Below are 23,616 nucleotides of genomic sequence, written 5' to 3'. Positions count from 1 at the left end.
CACTGGGAGATTTTCTAGAGTGAGGGAAACGTTCTGCATCGTGACAGGCGCCAGGTCCACTGGCTGCATTGGATGAAACTCACTAAATGGCTCACCAGAGGTGAATGCATTTCATTGCATATCAATTTACTGCAATTTTTTTAAAAAAGTGTGAACATTTAACCTGCCAAGTAAACATTATAAAGTGATCATCTCAAAGAAAAAAAGAAATCAAAGAACGACTCCGTTGCTTTGTCTTGTCTTTCCCCCAAGACGTGATTCATCTCCATTGCTCATGCTGTGGTCCAACTGCTCCTTCCAGAAGTCCAACCACAGAGCCGCGATTCACTCAGTCCACAAATAATCACTGATGCCAGGAGAGTAAGACACACAAGGTCTCCAAGTCCTAAAGCTTACTTTGAAATGAAAAGAAATAAACCGTAAGCCAAGGGGCGGGCGGGGCGGGGGGCGGGGGGGAGACAATTTCATCCAGGGCTACTAAGAAGGGACACAAGAGTACCACATAAAGGACAGAGCTACTCTAGAAAGTGGGTCAGAAAATCCTCTCCAAGGAGGGACACCAGAGCTGGTGATCTGCATGAGTACATGACCGGTCACTCGCTGAACACCAGTGCGCCAGACATTGTCTTCAAGGAGGAAGGAAAGAGAGCCATACACAACCAACCGAATACAAAAGGCCCTTTAATGGAGTTGCCCGGAGATACTGGCACACAAAGGAGAGGGTTATGAACATGCGCCAGAGTCCAAAGCCATGACCCAGGGGGTGCCGAAGACGTTGTCAACAATGAAAGCATCATTCCGATGTGTCAGTAATGGACTATTCTGTAAGATCCCTCCTAATTTTTCCGCCAGGAGATAAATTTGGTTTTCCTTACATAAACATATAAAAGATCAACAAATTACGTTTACCCTGCCAAGAATTAAAGGCCCCGAAACAGAGGGAGCTGCTGTTTCCAGGACCCCCATTGTGTCTGTGGGGGAAGGGTTCCCGAGGAGGAGCAGGTGCTAAATCCTGTTGTTTTCCTTTGAGCTTGCCGGGGTTTAGTAGCTTGCTGGATAAAAGACAAATAATCAGGCCAAAGTCAAAGGTTTCATCCCCAGGGCCAGGTAAACCCATCAGGTTTCCATGGTCAGAGGCTGCCTCCTGTCCCCAGTGAGCTCTGCCTGGAACAGAAGCCCCTGTCCCTCAGGAGAAGCCAGGAGGAGGGACAGCTGGGTGCACACCCTCGCAGGACAGATCAGTTGTAATCCCTCCTTACAGTGGGCAGTGGACCAGCCCTTCCAGAGCCTGGGGCTTGGCACCGCCCACACGGCCGACCTGCGGACCACTTCACTGGGCTTTTCAGAGTAAGCCAAAGGATGCCAAGATGGCAAAAGAGGATCGTATTCTTTTGTACCTTTTCGTGAAGGGCATCGGTCTCCCAGGCTAATTATCGTAGCTCAACTTTGTGCCTTTGAGATAACACAGAACCGATGTTAGAACCTTGAACTTGGTGAAATCAAACACCCTTACTTCAAGAAAGGAAACGTGGGAAATACCTCTCCCCAAATCAGCTGGGGACTCATTGGAGCTGGGAATATACACAGGTCTTTCCTGCCAGCTCAGGCTCTTTGTCTTACACAAAGCTGCCTCCCCAGCCACGCTGGAGGGACAGTGAACTCTCTCAAGGCACTGCCCCCGGGAGTGAGGTGCACCTGGCTACCAGCCCCTAGGAGCGTGAAATGCGCATGCACAAGCACACCCCCTGAGTGGAATGGAAAGAGATGTGGCTCCCCCTGTGCTTTGCAGAGCCTGGCACACAGCAGGTACTCAATAAATGTTTGTTAACTATATTAATGAGGAAGCAAAGGTCCCCTTGATCCAGTGGCAAGCACAGAGCAGACTCTCACGAGGACTGTGCGACAAGATCTGCACCTAGACACAACTCTAGGTGCAGGTCGGAGGGGCCCTTCTTTTCCCCTGGATCCCATGGCCTGTGGGTAGAGAGGTGGATGGGCCAGAGATCCTGCCGGGGGGGGCCATAATGTCAGGAAAGAATCTTCCCTGTCAACTTTAAGTAACGACCGCTTCGATCGCTTAAATTTGCTTCCACAAAAACTTTTTTTTTTTTTTGGTACCTTACAAAAAATGCTAAAACTGCCAAGAAGGTTTCTTCTGGTTGCCTACAATACACGGGCATAAAAGCCAGAGATTTCTATTTTCAACCAGAGAGGACATCCTCAGACAAGCGGAGGAGTCTGGTCCAGGTGGGGGCTGGGGCGGAGCAGGGACTCGTCCCAGTGAGCAGGACAGACAGGTGGCCATCCAAACACCCACAGCAAAACCAGGGGAGGACCGCTTGTGCCTTCGCAGCCGCACCCTGAAGCTCAGTGAGAAATGCATCCTGGGAGAGGGAGGGCTGGTCAGTGCCAACACCCTTAGAATTTCCTGGAGGAGGCTTTCTACCTTTCCTTTTAGAGCAAAGGAATCCAGCCAGTGTTGGCCCTTTTTGGCCAACAGTCTCACGTCCCTCTTCCGTGATGCACTTCTCTAACTCACCCAACCAGCTCAAGAAAGCTGCAGTGACAGCACACAGCATGCTTTATCAGCAGTGACAGCCAGTTTGCAGAAAATAGTTTTTCTATTGGCTTTGTCCCTGGCACGAGAGTGCGGGACACCTGAGCGAGTGAGAAACCAGTTCTGCAAGCAAGCTGTAGTTAAAGAGGTCCGGTTTTATAGGAACTTGCCAGGCCCTGAGGGTCCTCAAGGAGTTAGAGAGTGTCAGCCCCAATCTCTGATTGTGTTCAGGGGCAGTGACAAGACCACCCGGCCAGAGCCACAAGCTTGTGCAGAAGGGCCCTGGGGGAAGGTAAGTTCAGAAGGAGCTCACCCCAATTCAGACACATTTGTGTGCTGGCAAACAGCTATCCAAGAGAGCCTTACCCACCCTGAAAAGCTGCATGTGAGGTCCAAAGTCAAGTTGGAAAGAACTGACAACATTATCATGTCCCTATCCACGAGCGGGAACATCTTCTATTTAGTTAATTCTTGGAATTTATTTATTATTATATTCTTTTAAAAAGGTATTAAGTTACTCTTATATTACTATAAAAATGGAAGTATACATTTAAACTTTTCCCGTCATTGAAGCACAAGGACAATATATGCCCATTTGTTCTCTACCTCGAACCTTTGTCAGTGTGTCCTAAGATGAATCCTTAACTGAGACTTATCAGTCCCACGATGGTCTGATGGGATGTGCCATGTTTTACAACAAGGATACCTAAGGCATTCTGTATAATAAAGTCACACACCAAATAACGTCCATGGCCCAGCAATCGGAGGTATAAAGATAGCCGTGGGTGGGCACATTTTACTCTTCCTCCCTTCCCAGGACTCAACCAGGATCCCAGAAGACCAACATTAGAGGGACACTGATAGTGCACAGGGACATTTTTTCAAAAGCATTTCTTTTTTCTTTTTTTTCTTCTCCCTTCAGGCTGAGCTTGCTTCCTTAGGTTCATGGGCAGCTGCTCAGACGGATTAACTCCAAGTACCCACTTCAAGATGGAATAACTGAAAGAAGGTCCCACTCAGGAAAGAGATCTCCATTCTGCACCGGGAGACTCCATACAGGCCTGGACCTGAATACCGCACATTTTCAAGATGGACTTGAGAAGCATATTCAAATTTATCTCACGGGGAGAAATTTAGAAGAAAATGTTCTCCTTTTTTTACTGATTAAATCTGAGAAGAGACAGCTCACCGGCCCTAGTTTTTAATTAATGTTTCTCAGAAACACACTCCTACTGCCACACACATCTTCTGAAAAACACATCTCGGGAACACGTGTCCCCAGCAGTGGTGGCTTTTCAAGCTGTACTTAAGTAAAGGTCAAATAAAGATGTGGGGAGTGACCAGGCCCACTCAACGCAATGCCACACGGCCTGACCTGCTTTCAGGGCTGAGGCCAAGATATCTGAAGGCAGCACCTGTCATAAAATCTAAGCTGCTGGGCCATTCATGTTTGGAAAGGCGGTTGTTTCTGTGACTGGCTGGTGGAGATGGTATGGAATTAGCACGAACTTTCAATCATCTTCACTTGTGGAACAACAGAAGCAAATGAAAGTCACAGAGACGTGGAGGGCCCTATCACAGCTCGGCCCCCCAGGAGACTTTTACATGTGCTATTAAGAACTGATTTTTTAAATCAATTTTGTTTCTTATCTGTTTGTTTCTTGGTTGTTCTTTCACCTGGATGATGACCCTTGAGCATGGTTGACCTAGGGGGAAATAAGGAGCAAAAAGGAAGAACCAAAAGACGGGGGAATTTCCAAGCTACCAGGCTGCGTGTCACAGGACAAGAGAACGTGACAATCCCTCTCCTTAAGTGAGACACCTTATGGTACCGTGTGACCCAGTGCAGGGTTCCTATTATAGCACCTCGCAAAGACGATTATCAAGCCTTTTCTTGGAAAATAAAATAAATGAAATAAAAATAATAATTAAAAAACAAAACGTTATCAATGACCAAGGCCTTCACAGTGCCTCCTGTATTTCCTTCATGGAAGGGAACATCCAGGGTTTTGTGGGGGTGACCCCAGCCCCTTACTGCCGCAGTCTGGCTGGGCACGAAATCACGAGCCACTCAAGCAGGAACAAACTTTATTTCCAAAACTTCCTCGAACACCCCTTCTCCCGGGCCACACCACATGAAGCGGAAATCCCTCCTCCGGAAATCCCTCCTACCGCACTTCCCCAACCAATGAGAACTCCAAAGTAGCAGGCCTAGGCGGACAGCAGGGGTCTAATATCCAATTGAATGCACATCTTAACATAATCATTATCATCTCAATGGCTTGCTGGCGTCACCTTTCAACCCAAAATGCCAGGTGTCATTCCTACTCTGCTATGGCTCTTAGCACCTTACTCCTCCTGGATGGCTGTGGGCTCCTGGTTCCTCTTCACTCAAATACTACAGAGATTTGCTGAGCACCTGCTGTATGTCAGGACCTATGGCAGGTAAGTAACTGAAGAGCTGCCACCCTGGGGGAATCACTCATTCAGCCACAAGGCAGGAAACAGCCTGGGGAGAGCTCCCAGTAGTATTTTGTTGTGGTTGTGGGCAGAAAGCTATTATGTCGGGTGGAACTCCTGTCCAGGCCGGAAAAGCACACACAGGTCTGGTATGCAGATCTTAAAGGCGGGGTGGGGCGGCAGCGCAGAGGGAGAGCCCCAGCTTCACTCACACAGGAAGCCTCCAGGGCCAAGATCTGGTGCCAGCGTGAGCCGTCCATTCAGGCTGGCTGTACAGCAGGCACTTCCATTTCGTGTATTTGCTTTGAAGGAAGGATGGACCAGGAAAGGAGACGCTGAACACAAGTCATTACTCAGCATTTCCACGTGTTTTAATGTTTGCAGAGCACTCAGTCCTGAGCTGCCTGAAGTCATAAAGAAATTCCAGACCCCAGCCAAGAATTCTAAGTACTTCACAGACACAAGAACCCACCCCTGGGCATCTGGCGAGGCAAGCATTCTTTTTAAAAAGTAATCCCATAAAATAAACACTATTGAGAAATTGGATCCAATATAATGATCTCTCTGCAAAGCCGACATGCTACTTGGTGGTCTCTGATCTTGGAAAAATCATGATATGGGCTTATGTTCTCAATCTCCCCATTCACAGCTTGACAGGAGTCCACTTTTATATTAAAGATGCCCTTCTTTGAATGAAAGCATTCTATGCCTGACACAGAAAATATTTGACGATGGTAATTAGTAAGAAAATTAGCTTCTAGATGGCAGGATCTCCAGCACCTGAATAACTGTATTGAAGGTGCAAGATTGACAGTTAACCAGGATCTGCATGAGTGTCAGCTGGGCCAGCACTTCCTGCAAACACACTGTGTCTGACTTCTGTTTGGTACAGTTTGCATACTCTTAATCCCCCAAATCCCAAGTTCAAAATGCTCCTAAATCCAGAACTTTAAGAGTGATGCATCTAATGCCACAAAACAAGTCTTACTCAATACAAAAAAAAAAAAACAGAGATAATTCCCTGCATTCTATCAGACCACAACGGAATGAAATTAGAAATCAATGATAAAATAAAAAACAGAAGCTACTGTTACAAATGGAGACTAAAAAATACACAATTGAATCATGAATGGAGTAGAAGAAATCAAGGATAAAATTTAAAAATTCTTAGAGGTAAATGAGAACACTGATACAACATATCAAAATCTATGTCTCACTATGAAGGCAGTACTAAGAGGAAAGTTTATTGTATTGAGTACATTCATTAAAATAATAAAAAGTCAACAAATAAATGACCTAACACTACATCTCAAAGCCCTAGAAAAAAAACGAGAACCAATCAACACCAAAAGCAGAAGACAGGAAATAATTAAAATCAGAGATGAAATCAAAACAAAACAAACAATTGAAAAAAATCGACAAAAAAAAAAGTAGGCTCTATGAAAAAAATAAATAAAATAGATAAACCCCTGGCCATGCTAACGAATGGAAAAAGAGAGAAAACTCAAATTACTAAAATGCAAGATGAAGAAGGAAATATCACAACAAACACGTCTGAAATACCGAAGATAACTAGAAACTGTGTTGAAAATTTATACTCTAAGAAAATATCAAAGATATCAACAAATTTCTAGAGACATATGACCTACCCAAACTGAATGAGGAGCTCATACATGCTTTAAACAGATCAATTTCAAGTAATAAAATAGAAAATGTCATCAGAAGCCTACCAACCAAGAAAAGCCCAGGACCAGATGGATTCTCAGCCAAGTTCTACAGACTTTCAAAGAAGAATTAACACCAATACTCCTCAAAGTATTCCATGAAATAGAAAAGGTAGGCACCCTTCCAAACTCATTCTATGAGGCTAATATCACCCTGATACCAAAATCAGACAAAGGCACATCAAGGAAAAAAAAAAAAAAAAAAAACTTTAGACCAATATCCATGATGAACATAGATGCAAAAAATCTCAATAAAATTCTGGCAAAGCTTACCAAAACATATTCAAAAGATAGTGCACCACAATCAAAGGGGTTTATCCCAGGAATGCAGGGTTGGTTCAATATACGGACATCAATTCATTATATTAATAGACTTAAAAACAAGAATCATGTGATCATCTCAACAGATGCAGAAAAAGCATTTGACAAACTACAGCACACCTTCATGTTCAAAACACTAGAAAAACTAGGGATAGTAGGAACATACCACAACATGTAAAAACTATCTATGCGAAACCCAAGGCCAGCATCATTCTAAATGGAGAAAAATTGAAAGCATTCCCTCTAAAAACTGGAACAAGACAAGGATGTCCTCTTTCACCATGTCCATTCAACATTATCCTTGAAAATCTAGCCAGAGCAATTAGACAAAAGAAAGAAATTAAAGGGATACAAATAGGTAAAGAAGAACTCAAACTATCACTATTTGCTGATGACATGATTCTATATCTAGAAGATCGAAAAAAATTCCACCAGAAAACTTCTAGAACTAATAAATGAATTCAGAAAAGTAGCAGGATATAAAATCAACAACCATATATCAAATGCATTCCTATACATCAGTGATGAATCCACTGAAAGAAATTAGGAAAACTACTCCATTCACAATAGCTTGAAAAAAAAAATAACCGGGGACTCAATCTAACAAACAAAACAGGTGAAAGACCTCTGCAATAAAAACTACAGAATACTAAAGAAAGAAATTGAAGAAAACCTCAGAAGTGAAAAGATCTCCCATGCTCCTGGATAGATAGAATTAATAAATTATGTAGTAGTATGTCAAAATGGCCATACTACCAAAAGCATTATATAGATTTAATGCAATTCCTATTAAAATTCCTAAAAGTGAATAAAGCATTAATCCAATAAAGCATTACTCTCTAGGACATATAAAGAACTCAAAAAACTTAACACCAAAAAACCAAATAACCCAATCAAGAAGGGCTAAAGAACTGAACAGATACTTCACAGTAGAGGAAATATAATTGATCAACAAATATATGAAAAACTGTGCAAAATCTCTTAGCAATTAGAGAAATGCAAATCAAAACTACTCTAAGATTGCACCTCACTCCTGTCAGAATGGCAATCATCAAGAATACAGGCAACAGGGCTGGGGCTTTGACTCAGCAATAGCAACACTTGCCCAGCATGTGTGAGGCACTGGGTTCGATTCTCAGCACCGCATATAAACAAATAAAATAAAGATCTAATAACAAATTTTTAAAAATTAAAAAAAAAAAAGGATACAGGCAACAATAAATGTTGGCAAGGATGTGGGGGAAAAGGTACACTCATACATTGCTTGTGGGACTGCAAATTAGTGCAACCACTATGGAAAGCAGTATGGAGATTCCTCAGAAAACTGGGAATGGAACCACCATTTGACCCAGCTATCCCATTCCTTGGTTTATAGCCAAAGGACTTAAAATCAGCATACTACAGTGATGCAGCCACATCAATGTTTATAGGAGCTCAATTCACAATAGCTAAACTATGGAACCAACCTAGGTGTCCCTCAATAGATGATTGGATAAAGAAAATGTGGTATATATACTCAATGGAACATTACTCAGCTTTAAAGAAGAGTGAAATTATGGCATTTGCCAGTAAATGGTTGGAGTTGGAGAACATCATGCTAAGTGAAATAAACCAATCCAACAAAACCAAAGGCCGAATGTTTTCTCTAATAATTCACAATAAGGTGGGGGGCAATAGGGAAGAATAGCGTTACCTTAGATTAGGTAAAGGGAAGTGATGGGAGGGGAGGGGGGGATGTGGGGATAGGAAGGATAGTAGAAGGAAACAGATATTATTACTGTATGTATCTATGTGATTGTGTGGCAATATGCTTCTGCAACATATACAATCAGAAAAATGAGAAACTATATCCCATCTATGTATATCAAAGTACATAAGTGCATTCTACTGTCATGTATAACTAAATTAAACAAGTAAAATTTTTTTAAAAAAGAGTGATGTCATGCCACAGTGGAAAATCACATGCTATTACAGAATTATTTAAGATATTACATAAAGTTATGTTCAGGTATGTACATAAGGCATATCCAAAAAAAAATAAGTTTGCATTTAGACTTGAGTCCCATCCCTGAGAGACCTCATGTATATGCAAGTATCCCAAAATCCAAAAACGTCTGAAACACTTCTAGTCTCCAGCATTTTGGATAAAGAATACTGAACCTACGTATTTAATTAAGTTTCAGTGACCACCTTAGTCTGGTCCACAGAAGGGCTGCCTTTAGGAATGTGTGTTGGTCACTTGTGAGACTACTTGGGAAGCAGGTGTGCACACTTAAAATTAGTACACACCCACAGGGGACAAAGTGCTTCAACTAACTATCCTAAAAAAAATTTCAATGGTCACATAAAAATGGAAAAAGAATCTAAAGACTGTATTTTAAAGTCATCATCAGCTTTATTTCTTAACAACATTAACGCTCCATTCGTCCCTGACACACTCCATAGGACAATTTGGAGAGTTTGACACAACAAGACATGCCATGTGCACGTACACACACACACACAAGCTAACACAGCAGTGGAGGTTTCCAGATCAAGATCTGTGAAAGACTAAAACCCAAAAAGACCATCCAGCCCAATCCTGGTGGCTGCTTCCCTCTTGGGGACTTAAGAAAAGATCTCTGAGGGCTTGGAGTGTTGCTGAGTGTTTCCTCCGGACCTTGTGAAGCCAAGGGAACAAAAATTAGAGACCTGGGCCTGCTGATGAGTTAGCTGAATGTTTCTAACAAAACAGAGTGAGACATAAGGCACGGTAGAGATGAAGACGACGAGCAAAGGTTTAATAAGCAGAAATTAAAAGTTGGGATTGTTTAATATAATAAAAAAATCATGAGGGAGCCGGGCACCGTGGCACACGCCTGTAATCTCAGCAACTCAGGAGGCTGAGGCAGGAGGCTCGTGAGTTCAAAGCCAGCCTCAACAACGGCGAGGCACTAAGTAACTCAGCGAGACCTTGTCTCTAAATAAAATATGAAACAGGGCTGGGGATGTGGCTCAGTGGTTGAGTGCCCCCGAGTTCAATCCCTGGTACAAGAAAAAAAAAATTGTGAGGGGCTGGGGGTGTAGCTCAGTGGTAGAGCATTTGCCTAGCATGTGTGGGGGCCCTGGGTTTGGTTCGATCCTCAGCACTACATAAAAATAAAATAAAGGTATTATGTCCACCTATAACTTAAAAAAAAAAAAAAGGATTTTTTTAAAAGTCATGATGCGGGCTCATGTTCTCAATTTTGGGGTAGACACCTAAAAACAGGTTTCAGAATACACTAAGCAAAGAGCTGACATCACTCTGTAGAAGCACAAACCACAATCACAGTGGAAGAGTGAACACAGTCTTATCAGAGAAACAGGGGGAGGGTTAGCACACACAACTTTAAAAAAAAGCCTAAAGAAATTGGAACCTAAATGTAAGAGGTAGAGCTTTGCACCCAGAGATCCTTAAGCGTGCACTGTCCCCAGCCCACGAGGAAGAGTCACGGAATTTAACCCGTGCCCCTCACTGCAGATGGAAACGTGTGTTCATAGAGACGACGTGGTCTACTAATCTGACCCCCTGAGAAAGAGATACGGCCTAGTGGGGCTGGACGGGGCCATGGTTTCTGTAAGCGAGGGAGTCCTGAAAAGCTAAGTCAATTGTCACAAGCGTCACAAGCGTCTTGGTGACTAAGACTGATGCTTGGCCAGGTCTGGAGTGGAAAGATAAGGCAGAAGTGAGAGAATGAGATGGGAAGAGTCCACGCAGCCCTCTCTGTCCTCTCCCTGCCCCTGGGAGATACGCGATTGCGCTGAGTTGTGTGGAAGGGAAAGGACCAACCCTCAGTCACCATCTGAAGCAGGCAGCAGCGGCAGCAGCGTCTCTGTGCAACCAGGTGGTGACTACGCTCTGTGATGGCTGAACCCTTCCTCCTGACCTCCTGCAGCATTCTGTCCTTGCTAAGTACCTGAGTGGGATTCTAGATGGCACCTCTGCCATTCTTCCCAAAGAGCATTTACGGGGCCGGCTGTCGTAACAAGGTTCGCTCTGAGAAGATTCCGCCCAGCTTCCTGCGTCCTTCCTACCCCAGCCTTCACCGGGGATAACTGGTCCCTAAAGGGTTCTCTTTGCTTTGAACCTCAGCTGCAGTGAACAGGATACCCTTTGGTTGCTCCAGGGGTTGGGATTAGACATGTGGATACGTGGGCCTGCAGCTGTGGCTCAGAGGTAGAGCGCTTGCCTAGCAAGTGTGAGGCACTGGATTTGATCCTCAGCACCACATAAAAATAAATGTGTCCATCTACAACTAAAAAAAAAAAAAAAAAAAAAAAGAATAGATTGTTGTAAACAGCTCATGGATTGTGACATGTGCCACGCCAATACAAGCTGCTATTAATAGAGGAACCCCGGCATCTGGGCATCAGAGAGCATGTAGGAACCCTCTGTATTTCCAACCAATGTTTCTGTAAACTTAAAAAAACTGGCAAAAAATTAAAATTTACCAAAAAAAAAAAAAAAAGTAGATATGTGGAGGGGACCCTGGATTTAGCAAAGCTGAGTAGGGACCTGTGCTTTGCAGACCAACAGCGAGTTCGTTCTAAGTCCTGTCCTGCAGACCACTGAGAGGTTAACCAGAACCACCGCCCAGGCCTGACCTACTTGGAGGAAATACAGGGGCAGGACGACTGCTCTAGTCCTGACCTAATTTTCTGAAAGAATCTCAGCCACTTAGAAAGCCTCTCCCTCATTTCCCCACAACCTAGCAACGTTTAGTGCTGAGCAGAAAGAGCTCTTCATCTGCAGTGCTTCCTTCCAGCCACACCAACCCAATAGCTGCTCTGAGGCAGACCCTTGGGCAGCCACTGGTGGGACCCATGGCCTCGACTCTGGTGTCTGGCACGTCTGCGCCCAGGCATTGGGCTGGCTGGGTTGAAACGACCCTCAGCACAGAGCTCATCACCTGAGTAACTCCCGGAGTTTCCCTGGCACTGGCCGGGCGGCCAATATTAAGAGCCATATTAATGAGTAACTTCCAGCATTTCTTCCTTCGCCCCTGGCAGAAGCCCATTCCACTTACCCTCATACATCTCCAGGATATGGACGGTGTCGCCGATCTGCAGGGAGAGCTCCACATCTTGAGAAGCGTTGTAGTTATAGATCGCTGGGAATGAGAAGAAGGGGGGACAATTAGAATGCATGCCACTAAATGAATTATTTACTCAATCAACAACCCGCCATTAAGTGATTTTGTGCCAATCACCCATAAGAGCAGAGAAGAGCTCCATTTCCACTATCCAGCGAATACCGATTGGTGGCCTACTGAGTGACAAAACAAAGATGTGGCCCCCTGTTTCACGGGAATGTAGCAATCTAATGCTGGAAAGGTATTGAATATATAATCACAGAAATAACTACAAAAATTAAACTAGGAAATGAGCATTCTGAAAGAAAATACCAGGTGACAATGAGGATACATCATGGGGCTCTGTAGGTCACTTCCCTTGTTCCTCAGACAACAGCCAACCTGAAATATCACTGAGCCTATAATCACCAGGGTTCAGGGTAGCTGTCTCTTGGCTTCCCTGACATAGTATTTTGCAGCCAAAAGGCTGTATCTGAGGATCTCCAGTAAGAAACGATACAAGGGACAACAGAGGGATTGTGCCTTGCCCCAGCCTGGACATGTGGGCAGCAGGGTCGCCCCAGCCCTCTGATCAATCCAACCTCAGTCATCACCGTTCTCAGGCCCAGCAATGGCTGGACCAGGTAGTGCAAAACCATAGCCTCACTCATGACGGACAAAGGCGACAGCCAATAGTTAGACGGACAAGAGGTTTGCATAGATATTTTACCAAAGATTACATATGGGTGACTAATAAGCACATGAGAAGATATTCATCGCAATTATTCACTGGGGAAATGCAAATTCAAACCACAATCAGATATCACTTCACACCTACTAGAATGGCTGTAATAAAAAGATTTAAAAAAAGACCAGACTCTTGGCAAGAATGTGGAGAAACGAGAACTCTCATACGTAGCCAGTAAGAATGCAAAAAGAGGGCCACTGGAAAACCAGTTTGGCAGTTTCTTAAAAGTTCAACTTATTTTTACCAAACAAACCGGCAAATCCACTCCCAGGTTATCTACAAAGAGAAATGAAACCATAGGTCTCCACAGAAACCTTAGGTGAATGTTCACGGCTCCTGTGGTGGACCAGAAGTGGGTTGCCCAAAAGGAAATCCGCAGCAGATACCTGTAACCTGTGTCTCTGCCCGACGTGTGGGCAAAGAGGCGACTGTGTTAAGGATTTTGGGAGCAGCAGCTTCCCCCAGGTCTCAGGGCGGGCCCTGAATGCAATCACAGGTATCTCTACTCAAAGAGGAACTGACAGGAAGATGGCGGCAGGGACTGGAGTGACGTGACCTCACATCTAGGCTTGCAGACAACCACTAGAAGCCAGAAGAAGCAAGCTGTGGAATCTTCCAAGAGTCTCCGAGGAAGCACAGACCTGTCCACACCTTGATTTCAGAATTCTGGATTCCAGAGCTGTGAGATAATAAATTCCTGTTGCTTTAGGCTACCAAGTGGGTAGTAATTTGTCATAGGAGCCACAGGAAACAAGACAGCAGCAGTAGTCACAATAGCAAGAGGCAGCAACCAGTCATCAGCCTATGGCTGGATGCACCTGTCCCTGGTGTCTATGAGGGATGGATTCCACCACACCTCAGGTCCCTTAGATACTACGGTGTGGCCTTGGCCTATAACCTGAGCTTCTTCCTGCACACTTGGTTACCTCCAGATTACTTACAGGATCAAAACAAAACATGCAAATTCTAGGTAAATATTGGCTGGGAATAAACACCAAGAAAAAAATTTCTACACGTGTCCAGGACAGATACAATTTTTTTTTCCTCAAATATTTTTGGTCTGTGGTTGATTGAAGTCTTGGATGCAGAAGCCATAGATAGAGGGTTGACGGTAAATTCATGCAACAGATGACAACTCAGCAATCAAAAAGAGTGCCATAGAGACACGTGCCACAGAAGCATGAATCTCAGAAACTATATGTTCAGTCAAAGAAGCCCAAAGACCATGTATTGGATGGTTGCATTTATTTGCAATATTCAGAATGGGCTAATCTTCAGACAGTAGAGTAGATCATTGGTCAACTGAAGCTGCTGATTGAAAAACCTATCCCGAACTAGAATGTGGTGGTGGTCATACAACTCCATAAATGTACTAAAAAAAATCACTGAATTTTGTATATTTAAAATACATGGATTTTTATACTGTATATATCATACTTCAATGAAGTGCTGCTATTTTTCTTTTAAAGTAGATCTATTTTTTGCTTTCAATCTACTGATGAGTGGTCTAGATCCTTCCAATGAAGAAAAACCATTTGGAGACTCAGCTCTAGCCATTGACCCACCAATGTAAGTCAGGTTCAATGAGCACACAAGGAAGGTCACTGGATCCATCTGAATGTCCCACAGGGGACCCCTTATAACTAGGAAACAAAGGTGTCCCTGTCCCAGTGGCTTCCCAAGCTGCAGTGCGCCTGCTCCTGAACCTGGTTTCCGCACAATCTGCCAGTGAATGGAAGGCGTGGGTGTCTGTCCAGTCACCTCTTTCCAGTGGCCTCTCCTTTACAAACGGAGTCCCCCAACTAGTGTTCTGTGGCTCCAGGACAGAAGCCTGGACAAACTACGTGAATTCAAAACAAGGACCAGCTGGTGAAGCAGGTCAGGAGCACTGCACAGAATCCGGGAGGAGGAGCAGGTCCTGGACTCCGAGACCTGTTTGTGGGTCCCCAGGCCAGGGCTGCGGTGGCACTCAAGTTCAGCTCCTTCCTCTGATGGCTAGTTCACTCCGACGTTTTGCCCACTGGGTACGGGGCAGGTCTTCTTCAGAAACTGGACTTCCCATCTTGGGTCCCCCTAGGCCCAGGGTACCGCCTTTCACTGAAAGGTTCCTTCCACCAGCGCCCTCTCAGATGGAAAGAGGAAGAGGGAGGCCACTGTGTCACACGTCTTGTGCAATGACCAGCTTCATACCTTCCTGGTTCTTAGTCATCAGGAAAGTAGAAGAGCTCTGAGGCTGCACCTAGGGGCTGTGAGGGGCTCTGGCACCGGTGTGCAGGGGCACCTGACAATCCGGTGCTATCACCCACCCACTTGCCAAGTTCCCCTTCTTTTCTCCTAACTTCTACGCTGGACTTGGGGTTTACCCACAGCCTGTCTCTGTAACAACAATCCAATCTCACATCCTACAAACAGCTAGTGGCCCCGTTACCCAGAATGCACTCTTTCTTCTCGGATGTCCCTGGGCCGTTTTCCCTTCCAGCACAGTTTGGGTTTGCCACCAACTAGAAGGCAAACCCCTCTCAAATGGGGACCTGGTGACACGTTCCTTGTGAGTCTTCTCATTACACGGCACAGGCTTCCTCCAAAGACAGCACTCAAGGCACGATCATGACTCCATGATCCAAGACTCAGAGCTCCAAGGAGTACAGTTTTAAAAATTAATATGTTCATGCCTTCTGTCAAATCTGCCAAACAGTTCAGTGGCTCACCACTTCTTCCCCAAATTCAAGACACACTTCTGCTTTCCTCCAAAGAGGCGGCTGCGGTTTCCCATCACTCAGGAAGGGGACATCAAGACACCTCTCTGGCTGCTTACTGATTATCAGACAAGAAAATTCAAACGGTGCCTTTCCTACCTAAGCTTTCAGAGATGCACGTAGAGAGCACAGCCCTTCCACAAAGCCTTTCCGAGGGGAGCACTGGCCACCATGGACAACTGTGCCACCCGGTCAGGTCTCTGGGCAGAAGTCCAACCAGCACCCTGCACACCCCTTCCCTGAATATCCCTCAGATTTCAGTGCACTTAGAGGCTTCACTTTCCTACACATCACAGTAAGTGTGAGGAGGCCCACATTGTTCAGCCAGGAAGCAGGAGCTGGGCCGTGAGGTTGGTTCACACACCACGCTGGATCAGGAGGGCCCATAAAGGTGAAGGTGTGCCCCAAAGAGCTCAGAGACAAAAGGAAGAGCCTAGATTTCTCATAACTGCAAGACACACTTTTATCCTACAATTCCATGACTGGTGATCACATTATCAGCTGGTGTGATTCTGAGAGCAAGAATACAGTTATGGCACTTTGCAGGCTAAGTCTTCACCCTAGAACTCGAATAACCTACAGGGAAGGTGGAGAAAGGAAAACCTTAGGTTAAACACAACACAACTCCAGACCCGACCACTCACACGCTGTGTGACGGTCAGTGAGCAGTCATTCTGGACCTCAGTTCTCATCTGCAACAGGGTCTGGACCGGAAAACTTGGAAGGCCCTGTGGCTCTAGAGTCCTGATTCATGAGGTGACAATGCAGGCCAGACAAACACGCTGTGCAGCTTTGAACTGGCAGGCACCAGCGCAATCTCCTGTTTTGTCTGAGGAAATTAAACAAGAACAGGGAGTCGCTGTATATAAATTGCCTCGCTGTCTGCTGTGTGCAAGGTTGGGAAAGACAAATTGCTGGAATTCTTCCCTGAGCAGCTTACTGTTTGTATCAGCAAAGTGTAATTCTGCAGAGCCAAATAGACAAGACAGTATGTCTACAATGTAAAACAGTTTGCATTTTACCAAATACTTGATTTGGCTTTTTTTTTTTTTTTTTTTTTAAAAAAAAAAAGGCTTAATGGAAAGAAGAAAAAAAAAAGAAAGAAACATTGAAACCTTGGGATTATGCAATAAGCAGTCCATAGCACAGACGTACTAACCGCAAACAGGATCGGTTTTGACCATGAGAAGCCTATGTGTTACTAGTAATAAATCTATCTAATAGTTCTTTCATGAATCCCCAAATTATAACCCCCTGAAGAATGAGTAAAACGTTTGATTTTTTTTTTTAAATTTGTCATCTGACAGAATTTACAAAAGAAGGTTCCAGCAAATACAGAATGGTGCCCCCATTTGAGTTGTATGCTATTTGGAATATCCAAATGATGATCAAACGTGTTCTTTTTCATTATCATCTTGATCTGTCTAGTTTCAGCCCTTAGTTTTACAAAAGCTACCAACACCTTTGATCTTCACCCTGGCTACACACAATGCTATTCCAGAAGGCCAAGAGATTTTTATTATCTTTCTGCTCTTTGACGGCGATCTACCATGAGGACTAGACACACATATTCAACAGTAGGTTTACACCACAAGTAAAAACCTGGGGCTTTTGGGCTGATCAACAGGATCCAAACTGGTCTTTCCTCAATGAGATGACCACATCCATCCCGCTCAGATCTATCCAGGCCAGGGGCTACCAGGTCAGGATACCAGCTCCACTTCTCACCCACTGTACTCCACAACGGGCTCTTAGAGTGATCTTTACTTTCTACACCACTTCTGAGAACTGGAGTTTCATGATCAAGTCATTGGTTACTAATTAGAAATTTACTTCTCAAGGATTATATACATTTGTGGAATAAATGTGTTGAACTAGAGAGAGATTTCTCAGATATAAATTCAAATATGATTTAATGACTGGCTCGGTGGTGCCAACTGATTCTTTAAAAGTCATCTCGTTCAAATTAACATGAGATTGAATTTACACAAAATGTTTCAAGAAGGAAAGCTGAAACAAGGCAATCCAAAATTGCAAAACAAAAAAGTCTACAGTCTATAAACATGGGAAGGTCCCCCCCCCCAGTTTCCCCATTAGAAAAAAAAAATGGAGCCCACAAGAATTCTTCACATGGTTTTGTGGAGCCCAAAATGAGAATTGGTGACTAACACCTGGTAGGCCCTGAATAACAGGCCGCCGGCTTCCCCCGCCTCTTCCCCTTTCTTCCCTGTCCAGCTTCTCACCTTAGCACCTACATCCTCAAAGACCATCACCATCACCCTCATCAATGAGCCGGTGAAAATCACTGTGTGTAAACCACGGATCAGGGAGGACTGCAGAGGTCAAAGGGCAAGTCAGCCTCCAAGGTCCCACCAAGGGATGGGTTGGCTGGACAATGAGGGCAGCAAAGCCATTTTAATGCGGGCAGCTGAGCACAGAGCACAGAACACCCCTTTAAAAGCTGTACTTGGTTCAGGGGGTACTCTAATATTTTCACCATTTCCTTGCTGCTCTTCAAGCATTTCTGCAGTGATTCAACGGAGAACCAGAGGACCAGGGTGTCATTCAGAATACCCACGATGCCCTCAGTCATGTGCTCACTACAGTACTCTGAGTCTGCAGAGGACACGGGAGGTAGCATTCAAGTGTTAATCATGCCTCTGGCCCTGTTAGTCTCTATTCTCTTCCATTAACCTCGTTCTTGTTGAGCAAAATAGGAAGAGTAAAAGAGGAGAAAAAAAAAAAAAAAAAAGATCTGAGGACAACTAGAGTTTTCACCATGACAGAGAAAACCCATCAGCCCAAACAGCTTCCCCCAAGGAAACCAAGCACAGCGTCAGGTGGCTCCTGGCCCATGTTCTCATGAAGCAAAGACCAAGCAGATCTAAGACTAAAGTGGTCAGATCTACGAGTTCTCTGCACCCAAATTATGAACAGAAACCATAACTGAGGACTAGAGAGTCTGAAGACACAAGCCAGAAACTGTTGTGGAATCTAGAAAAACACAATTTTAAGTGAGAGCAATGGCCGGGGAGAAAGCCAGAAGCGAGAGAATCAGGAAACCACTTGGTCAACTCTTGTTTCGTAAGTGCGGAAATGGACACCCAGGGGTGGGTGGGTGTGTGAAGTTGAAAAGTGACAGACCACAGTGAGACAGAATTACAGTCACACCACTGAAGACACTCTTGCAGCTTGGCCAAAAATATCATCCCGGACGGTCGGGCAAGTGATTTAATCTTTTAGGCTTCACCTTCCTCATCAATAAAGTGAGGCTAGTATCTTACCTACCAATATAATGAGTTGTAAGAACAAAGTGAGAAGAAACATAAAAATGAGCAACATATCCCCAAAATGACCAAAAAAACCCCCACCTCTTTGACATAGCTTTCTGCAGGTTGACCCACCATCATACATATTATTCCTGTGGTTTGTATATTTTAGCATGCATCAGTCACCTGGAGGGTGTGTGGAAACACGTTTCTGGATCCTAACCTCAGAGTTTCTGATTCAGCAGGCTGGGAATGGGGCCGGAGGACCTGCCTCTGTAGCAAGTTCCTAAGTGCTACCGACTCTGCTTCCAAATCCTTGGGTTTCCTATATTGCAGCCTCATAGAAACCAGAAAAGATGATAAAACTAATGAGGTCCTCAATTTTATAGAGAAGAAATGTAATCTCTGAGAAATTAAGAGGTCTTCAGTGCCGCACAACCGTTAATCATACCAGCTCTGGCCTCGGACTGCCTATGTCCAAACTGACCCTATACTTAGCGATTCTCATTGGAGGTAATTTTACTTCTGGGTGCCTCAATTTCCTACCTGTAAAACAGGTGTAATTATAGCGTCTCACAAGCAGGGTTCTTATGAGGATGAAGGAATACCAAGGTATAGAACTTGACCCTGGCTGTATGTCAACTACCTTTATTACCATGGAGATGGAGCTGAGGCTCCAAACCAGGTCTGCAGACTTGGTTTTAATCACAGTCCACACAAGTACCTGTTAGTATCACAGAACATCAGTGAGTGCCACAAAACCTTTCCTTCTTCTTCTTAATTTTAGAGACCTTTAAAACTGGAAGAATTTAATGGAAATTCTAGCTCTAGAAAGACAGTGGCTTGCTTAAGATCCCACAGTTAGTTCTAGAGGCAAGATTGAGAAATATTTTTTTCAAGGGCCACATAAGTGAACTTCACCCTGTACTGAATTATCCTTCTAAACAATGAAAACCATGAAGAAGTAAAAATAAAGGAGCAAGAAATCAAATAAACAAGCAAGCAAACAGCAGGTCTATGCCCACGTGAGGAGCTGGCCTAGTGATACATTTTCCTTCTTCTATATGCTTTTAGCAACCAAATAAAATTTCTTTTTGAGATACAATTAGTTGGAGTCAATTCAATGCACAGATACAGAAAATCTTCTTCAATCTCATTTCCTCATCTAATTGGAAGAAAGGTGAATATATTATTTCTATGATTTAATTTTAGAAGAAATGGAAAAAATCTAAATTCCACTAACGGTACTTCATGATATAGTCATTTTACATTTTAAGATGCAAAGTGAACACAACTTTCTTTTGAAAAGGGATTCCACCTTCATTTACGTTTACAATACAAATACATCACCTGAAAGGGATCCCATCTTCATCTAGATTTGAGAATATAGAGCAGAAATGTTTTGCAATTTCAACCTGCCTTTCAAGTTGCCCCAAAGCAATAAAGTATTGTAGGCATAAATGCTCCTAAAAGAAAAGTGCACTTCATAAAATACGACCCCCTAACTCAAAACACAGTCTAAATGTTAATAGGAAAATAACATGTTTCCCAGCAGAGATTTAAACTTGCTTGTTTTCTGGTATTTAAAAATCAAAAACAAGAAGCGCTCTGTACTTTCATCCTCTCCTGCTCAAGATGGTGGCCTCCTTGACCACTAGGAGCCCCAGCTGCAATGCCTTCAGGGTCCCACCTAGATCCTCCCAGGAGACATTTGACAGCAACTTTTCAGGGTCCTCTGCTTTGCTGCCTAGAAGCCATGTTAACTATGGAGTCAAAGGGAGTGTGTCAGTTATTCATATTGACTCGCCCAATTCAAAGGCAAATGCACTTCGAAGCCAAGAAGTCAATGAGAGTCCATGGAAGTAATGAATGAAATCTGGGCGTGCGATCAAACAAACCAAAAGGGCCACCTCATCTCATCAGAGCCGGGCTGCTCTGTTGCAGGTGCTGATATCAACAGGTGAGCCTTCTGTAAGACCCCACAAGGAGCAATGCAAATATCTCAGGAAGAACAGAGGATGTTTGAGAAACCTGACAAGTCCCCAAGACCTGCTGTGGCTGCCATGGGTGGATCCTGATGGGGAAGTGGGCTCGAGTTTGCCACTGCATGCCAACACAGAATAGCAATAAAAGATAAACCGACAGTACTGCGTGTCTCTGAAGCCTTGCTGGGGATTCTACCAGGAGGAGGAGGCACCAAAGGCTGCCCAGAATGTAGATGTGGCCTGCTGCATTTGACATGATGCTGACTGGTATCAAAAAGTGCCAAGAAAATGGCCCTGGTTGGCCAACTGGTGGAACCCCTGAACCAGGAGCAAACCCTCCAGAGAAACAGACAGCTGGATACCCAGAAAAAGCTGCAGCTACTCTTGTCAGTGGACTGGTTGTTGGGATCTCTCCAAAGAGAAACAAGGGATTGGAGGGAAAACTGAGACCAAGACCATGGCATCTGTCAGACAGCAGATTGACAAAACAATGGAAGAAAAGGTGCAATCCATGTTAAGACTGGACTCAGCAGGGAATGCTGCTGGTTATCCTGCTGAATCACAGAAATCTGGAGAGCTGGCAGCGACCAAAGAATTGCAGACCTTGATGGGATTCGATCATGGTCAAGTCCTATGAAAGAAAAATAAATTTGAAGGGGCTGGGGCTATAGCTCAGTGCTAGAGCACTTGCCTAGCACGTGGGAGGCACTGTGTTCGATCCTCAGCACCACATGGAAGTGAATAAATAAAATAAGTGTATTGTGTCCATCTACAACTAAAAATATTTTTTTAAACAATAAATAAATAAAATAAATTTGGAGCTCCACAGAAGGATGTTAAGCATCTCCCTATTCTTGGTGCAGAGCTGATGGGAGCTGGCATCATCCAAGTCTCCATGGATAAGGGGCTGAAGGCCCTTCTTAAACACACCACAGTAGCTGGATGAGGCCAGCAAGAGCAGCAAGCCTTTGAAGAATTGAATGGCAAAGTGAAGTAGAAAGCTGTGACGTCATTCGAAGGCATTTCATCCTCAGCCACGTGGATGGGCAGCTTGGTTACCAGGGTTTTAGAAAGGCTGACCTGGTGAATGAAGCCACTGTTGAGGATCTCGGTGTTAAACACAAAGTGGTAAAGGAAACAGAGGCGGTGATGACAGATCACTGTTTCTTTGCCGCTTACACATCTGCTTTCCCAAGCAGTGAAACTGCTGCTGTCCGACAGACCTGAGAAGGTAGTTGGCATGTGCTACTTCTCTCCTGTGCAGCTACCAGACATCATCACAACCAAGAAAACATCCAAGGACACAACTGTTCCAACATAGCAGTGGTCTCAAGCAGGGGAAGGTCATCCTTGTGCCTAAAGAAGGTCCTGGCTTCCGCACCACCAGGTACTTTGCACCCATGTAGTCTGTAGGCATGAGAATCCTGCAGGAGGGGTTGCCCTAAGAAGTTAGATTCCCTGACTGCAGGCTTGGGCTTGTGGGTGCTGCCACCCTGCCTGGCAGACGAGTTAGCGTGGACATAGTGACACACATGGAAGACACAGGCGAAGTCCTTGGGGAGTGGTTTGGAGGTGGAAACCTCGACTGCTGAAACAGAGGCTGTCTAAGGGCTTCCCGGGTCACAAATCTGGGAAGGGCTTTTACATCTATCAGGAGGGCTTGACAAACAAGAGTCTGAATGAACAGTATTTTGGCAAGTCTGAGGCTGCCTGCTAAGCCTGAGGTCTCCTCTGATAAAGATGTTCAGTGCTGCGTGGTGACAGGACTTATGAATGAGACAGCATCTTCCTGCAGGAAGGGATCTCGGCCACACCTGAGAGGGGGATACGGGAGCCTTGGCCCCCTTGTCTTGGAAAACACTTCCATTTTGTGGATCTATATGGTGCCCGGAGATACTGGACCAGCTCCCGAAGTACAAGGCTGCCTACAGAAAACTGATCACTCCCTGCCCGCTGCTCAGTGACCACACCAACAGACCTAGCAAGATGTTCCAGCAGGGAGCAGGCTCTCCTGCCCGCCTGGTCAGGGCACTAACCCCGCTGCCGGCAGCGCTGCTTCAACAGCCCATCTGGGGTACCAGGAAGCAGGAGGAAGACCAAGCCTAGAGTAGCGTTTGCTCCTTCAAGTTCCTTCCGCTCTGACCAGCTCTCCTTCCTGGTGAAGTCTGACCGTGAATCAGAGTTTGTACTTCTGGCTGAGAAGCCTGCTGTGCTCCTTGTATGAACCCTGAAGCCCAAATCAGCAGCCAAGAGCCATCGGGCACCACCTTTGCTGCTTATTCCTCCTGGGAGGCCAGTGGTGGCCGGGGCACTTCTGTACCCAGCCCAACACAGGACATCAATAAAACCAAAGTGTCAGCCTCAAAAAAAAAAAAAAAAAATTAAAACCGCACTGAATCCGGGCACAGTGGTGCACACCTATAATCCCAGTGGCTCGGGAGGCTGAGGCAGGAGATCTCAAGTTCAAAGCCAGCCTCAGCAAAAGTGAAGCGCTAAGCAACTCAGTGAGCCCCTGTCTCTAAATAAAATACAAAATAGGGCTGGGGATGTGGCTCAGTGGTCAAGTGCCCCAGAATTCAATCCCCGGTATCCCCACCCCCAAAAAAAACTCACACTGAAAGTAATGGAAACTGGATTTGCTGGTCTTGCACATTAGCAGACCTCACTTCAGGGTGACTCAGCACAGTGAGCGGTTGGTAAGCA

At 44.8% G+C, this 23,616-nt stretch overlaps 1 protein-coding gene and 1 pseudogene across 3 annotated transcripts in view; one reads left to right on the top strand and one right to left on the bottom strand.

The window, feature by feature from the left end:
- The window catches only part of Dock5 (dedicator of cytokinesis 5), a 189,478-nt gene that overhangs the window by 122,326 nt on the left and 43,536 nt on the right, over positions 1-23,616 (bottom strand). For all 3 annotated transcript variants that reach the window (XR_011707190.1, XM_071610584.1, XM_071610585.1), the window contains exon 2: positions 12,111-12,194. Coding sequence is in view for 2 of the 3 variants with exons in the window: in XM_071610584.1 (XP_071466685.1) it covers positions 12,111-12,194 (84 nt within the window). In the remaining variant the exon portion in view is untranslated. The remainder of the gene's footprint in view (positions 1-12,110; positions 12,195-23,616) is intronic.
- Positions 20,564-23,019, top strand: LOC114085823 (trifunctional enzyme subunit alpha, mitochondrial pseudogene; annotated as a pseudogene).

Source organism: Marmota flaviventris, chromosome 3 (genome assembly GCF_047511675.1).
Source record: "Marmota flaviventris isolate mMarFla1 chromosome 3, mMarFla1.hap1, whole genome shotgun sequence".
NCBI lineage: Eukaryota > Metazoa > Chordata > Mammalia > Rodentia > Sciuridae > Marmota > Marmota flaviventris.
This window is presented reverse-complemented; position numbering and strand designations above follow the sequence as displayed.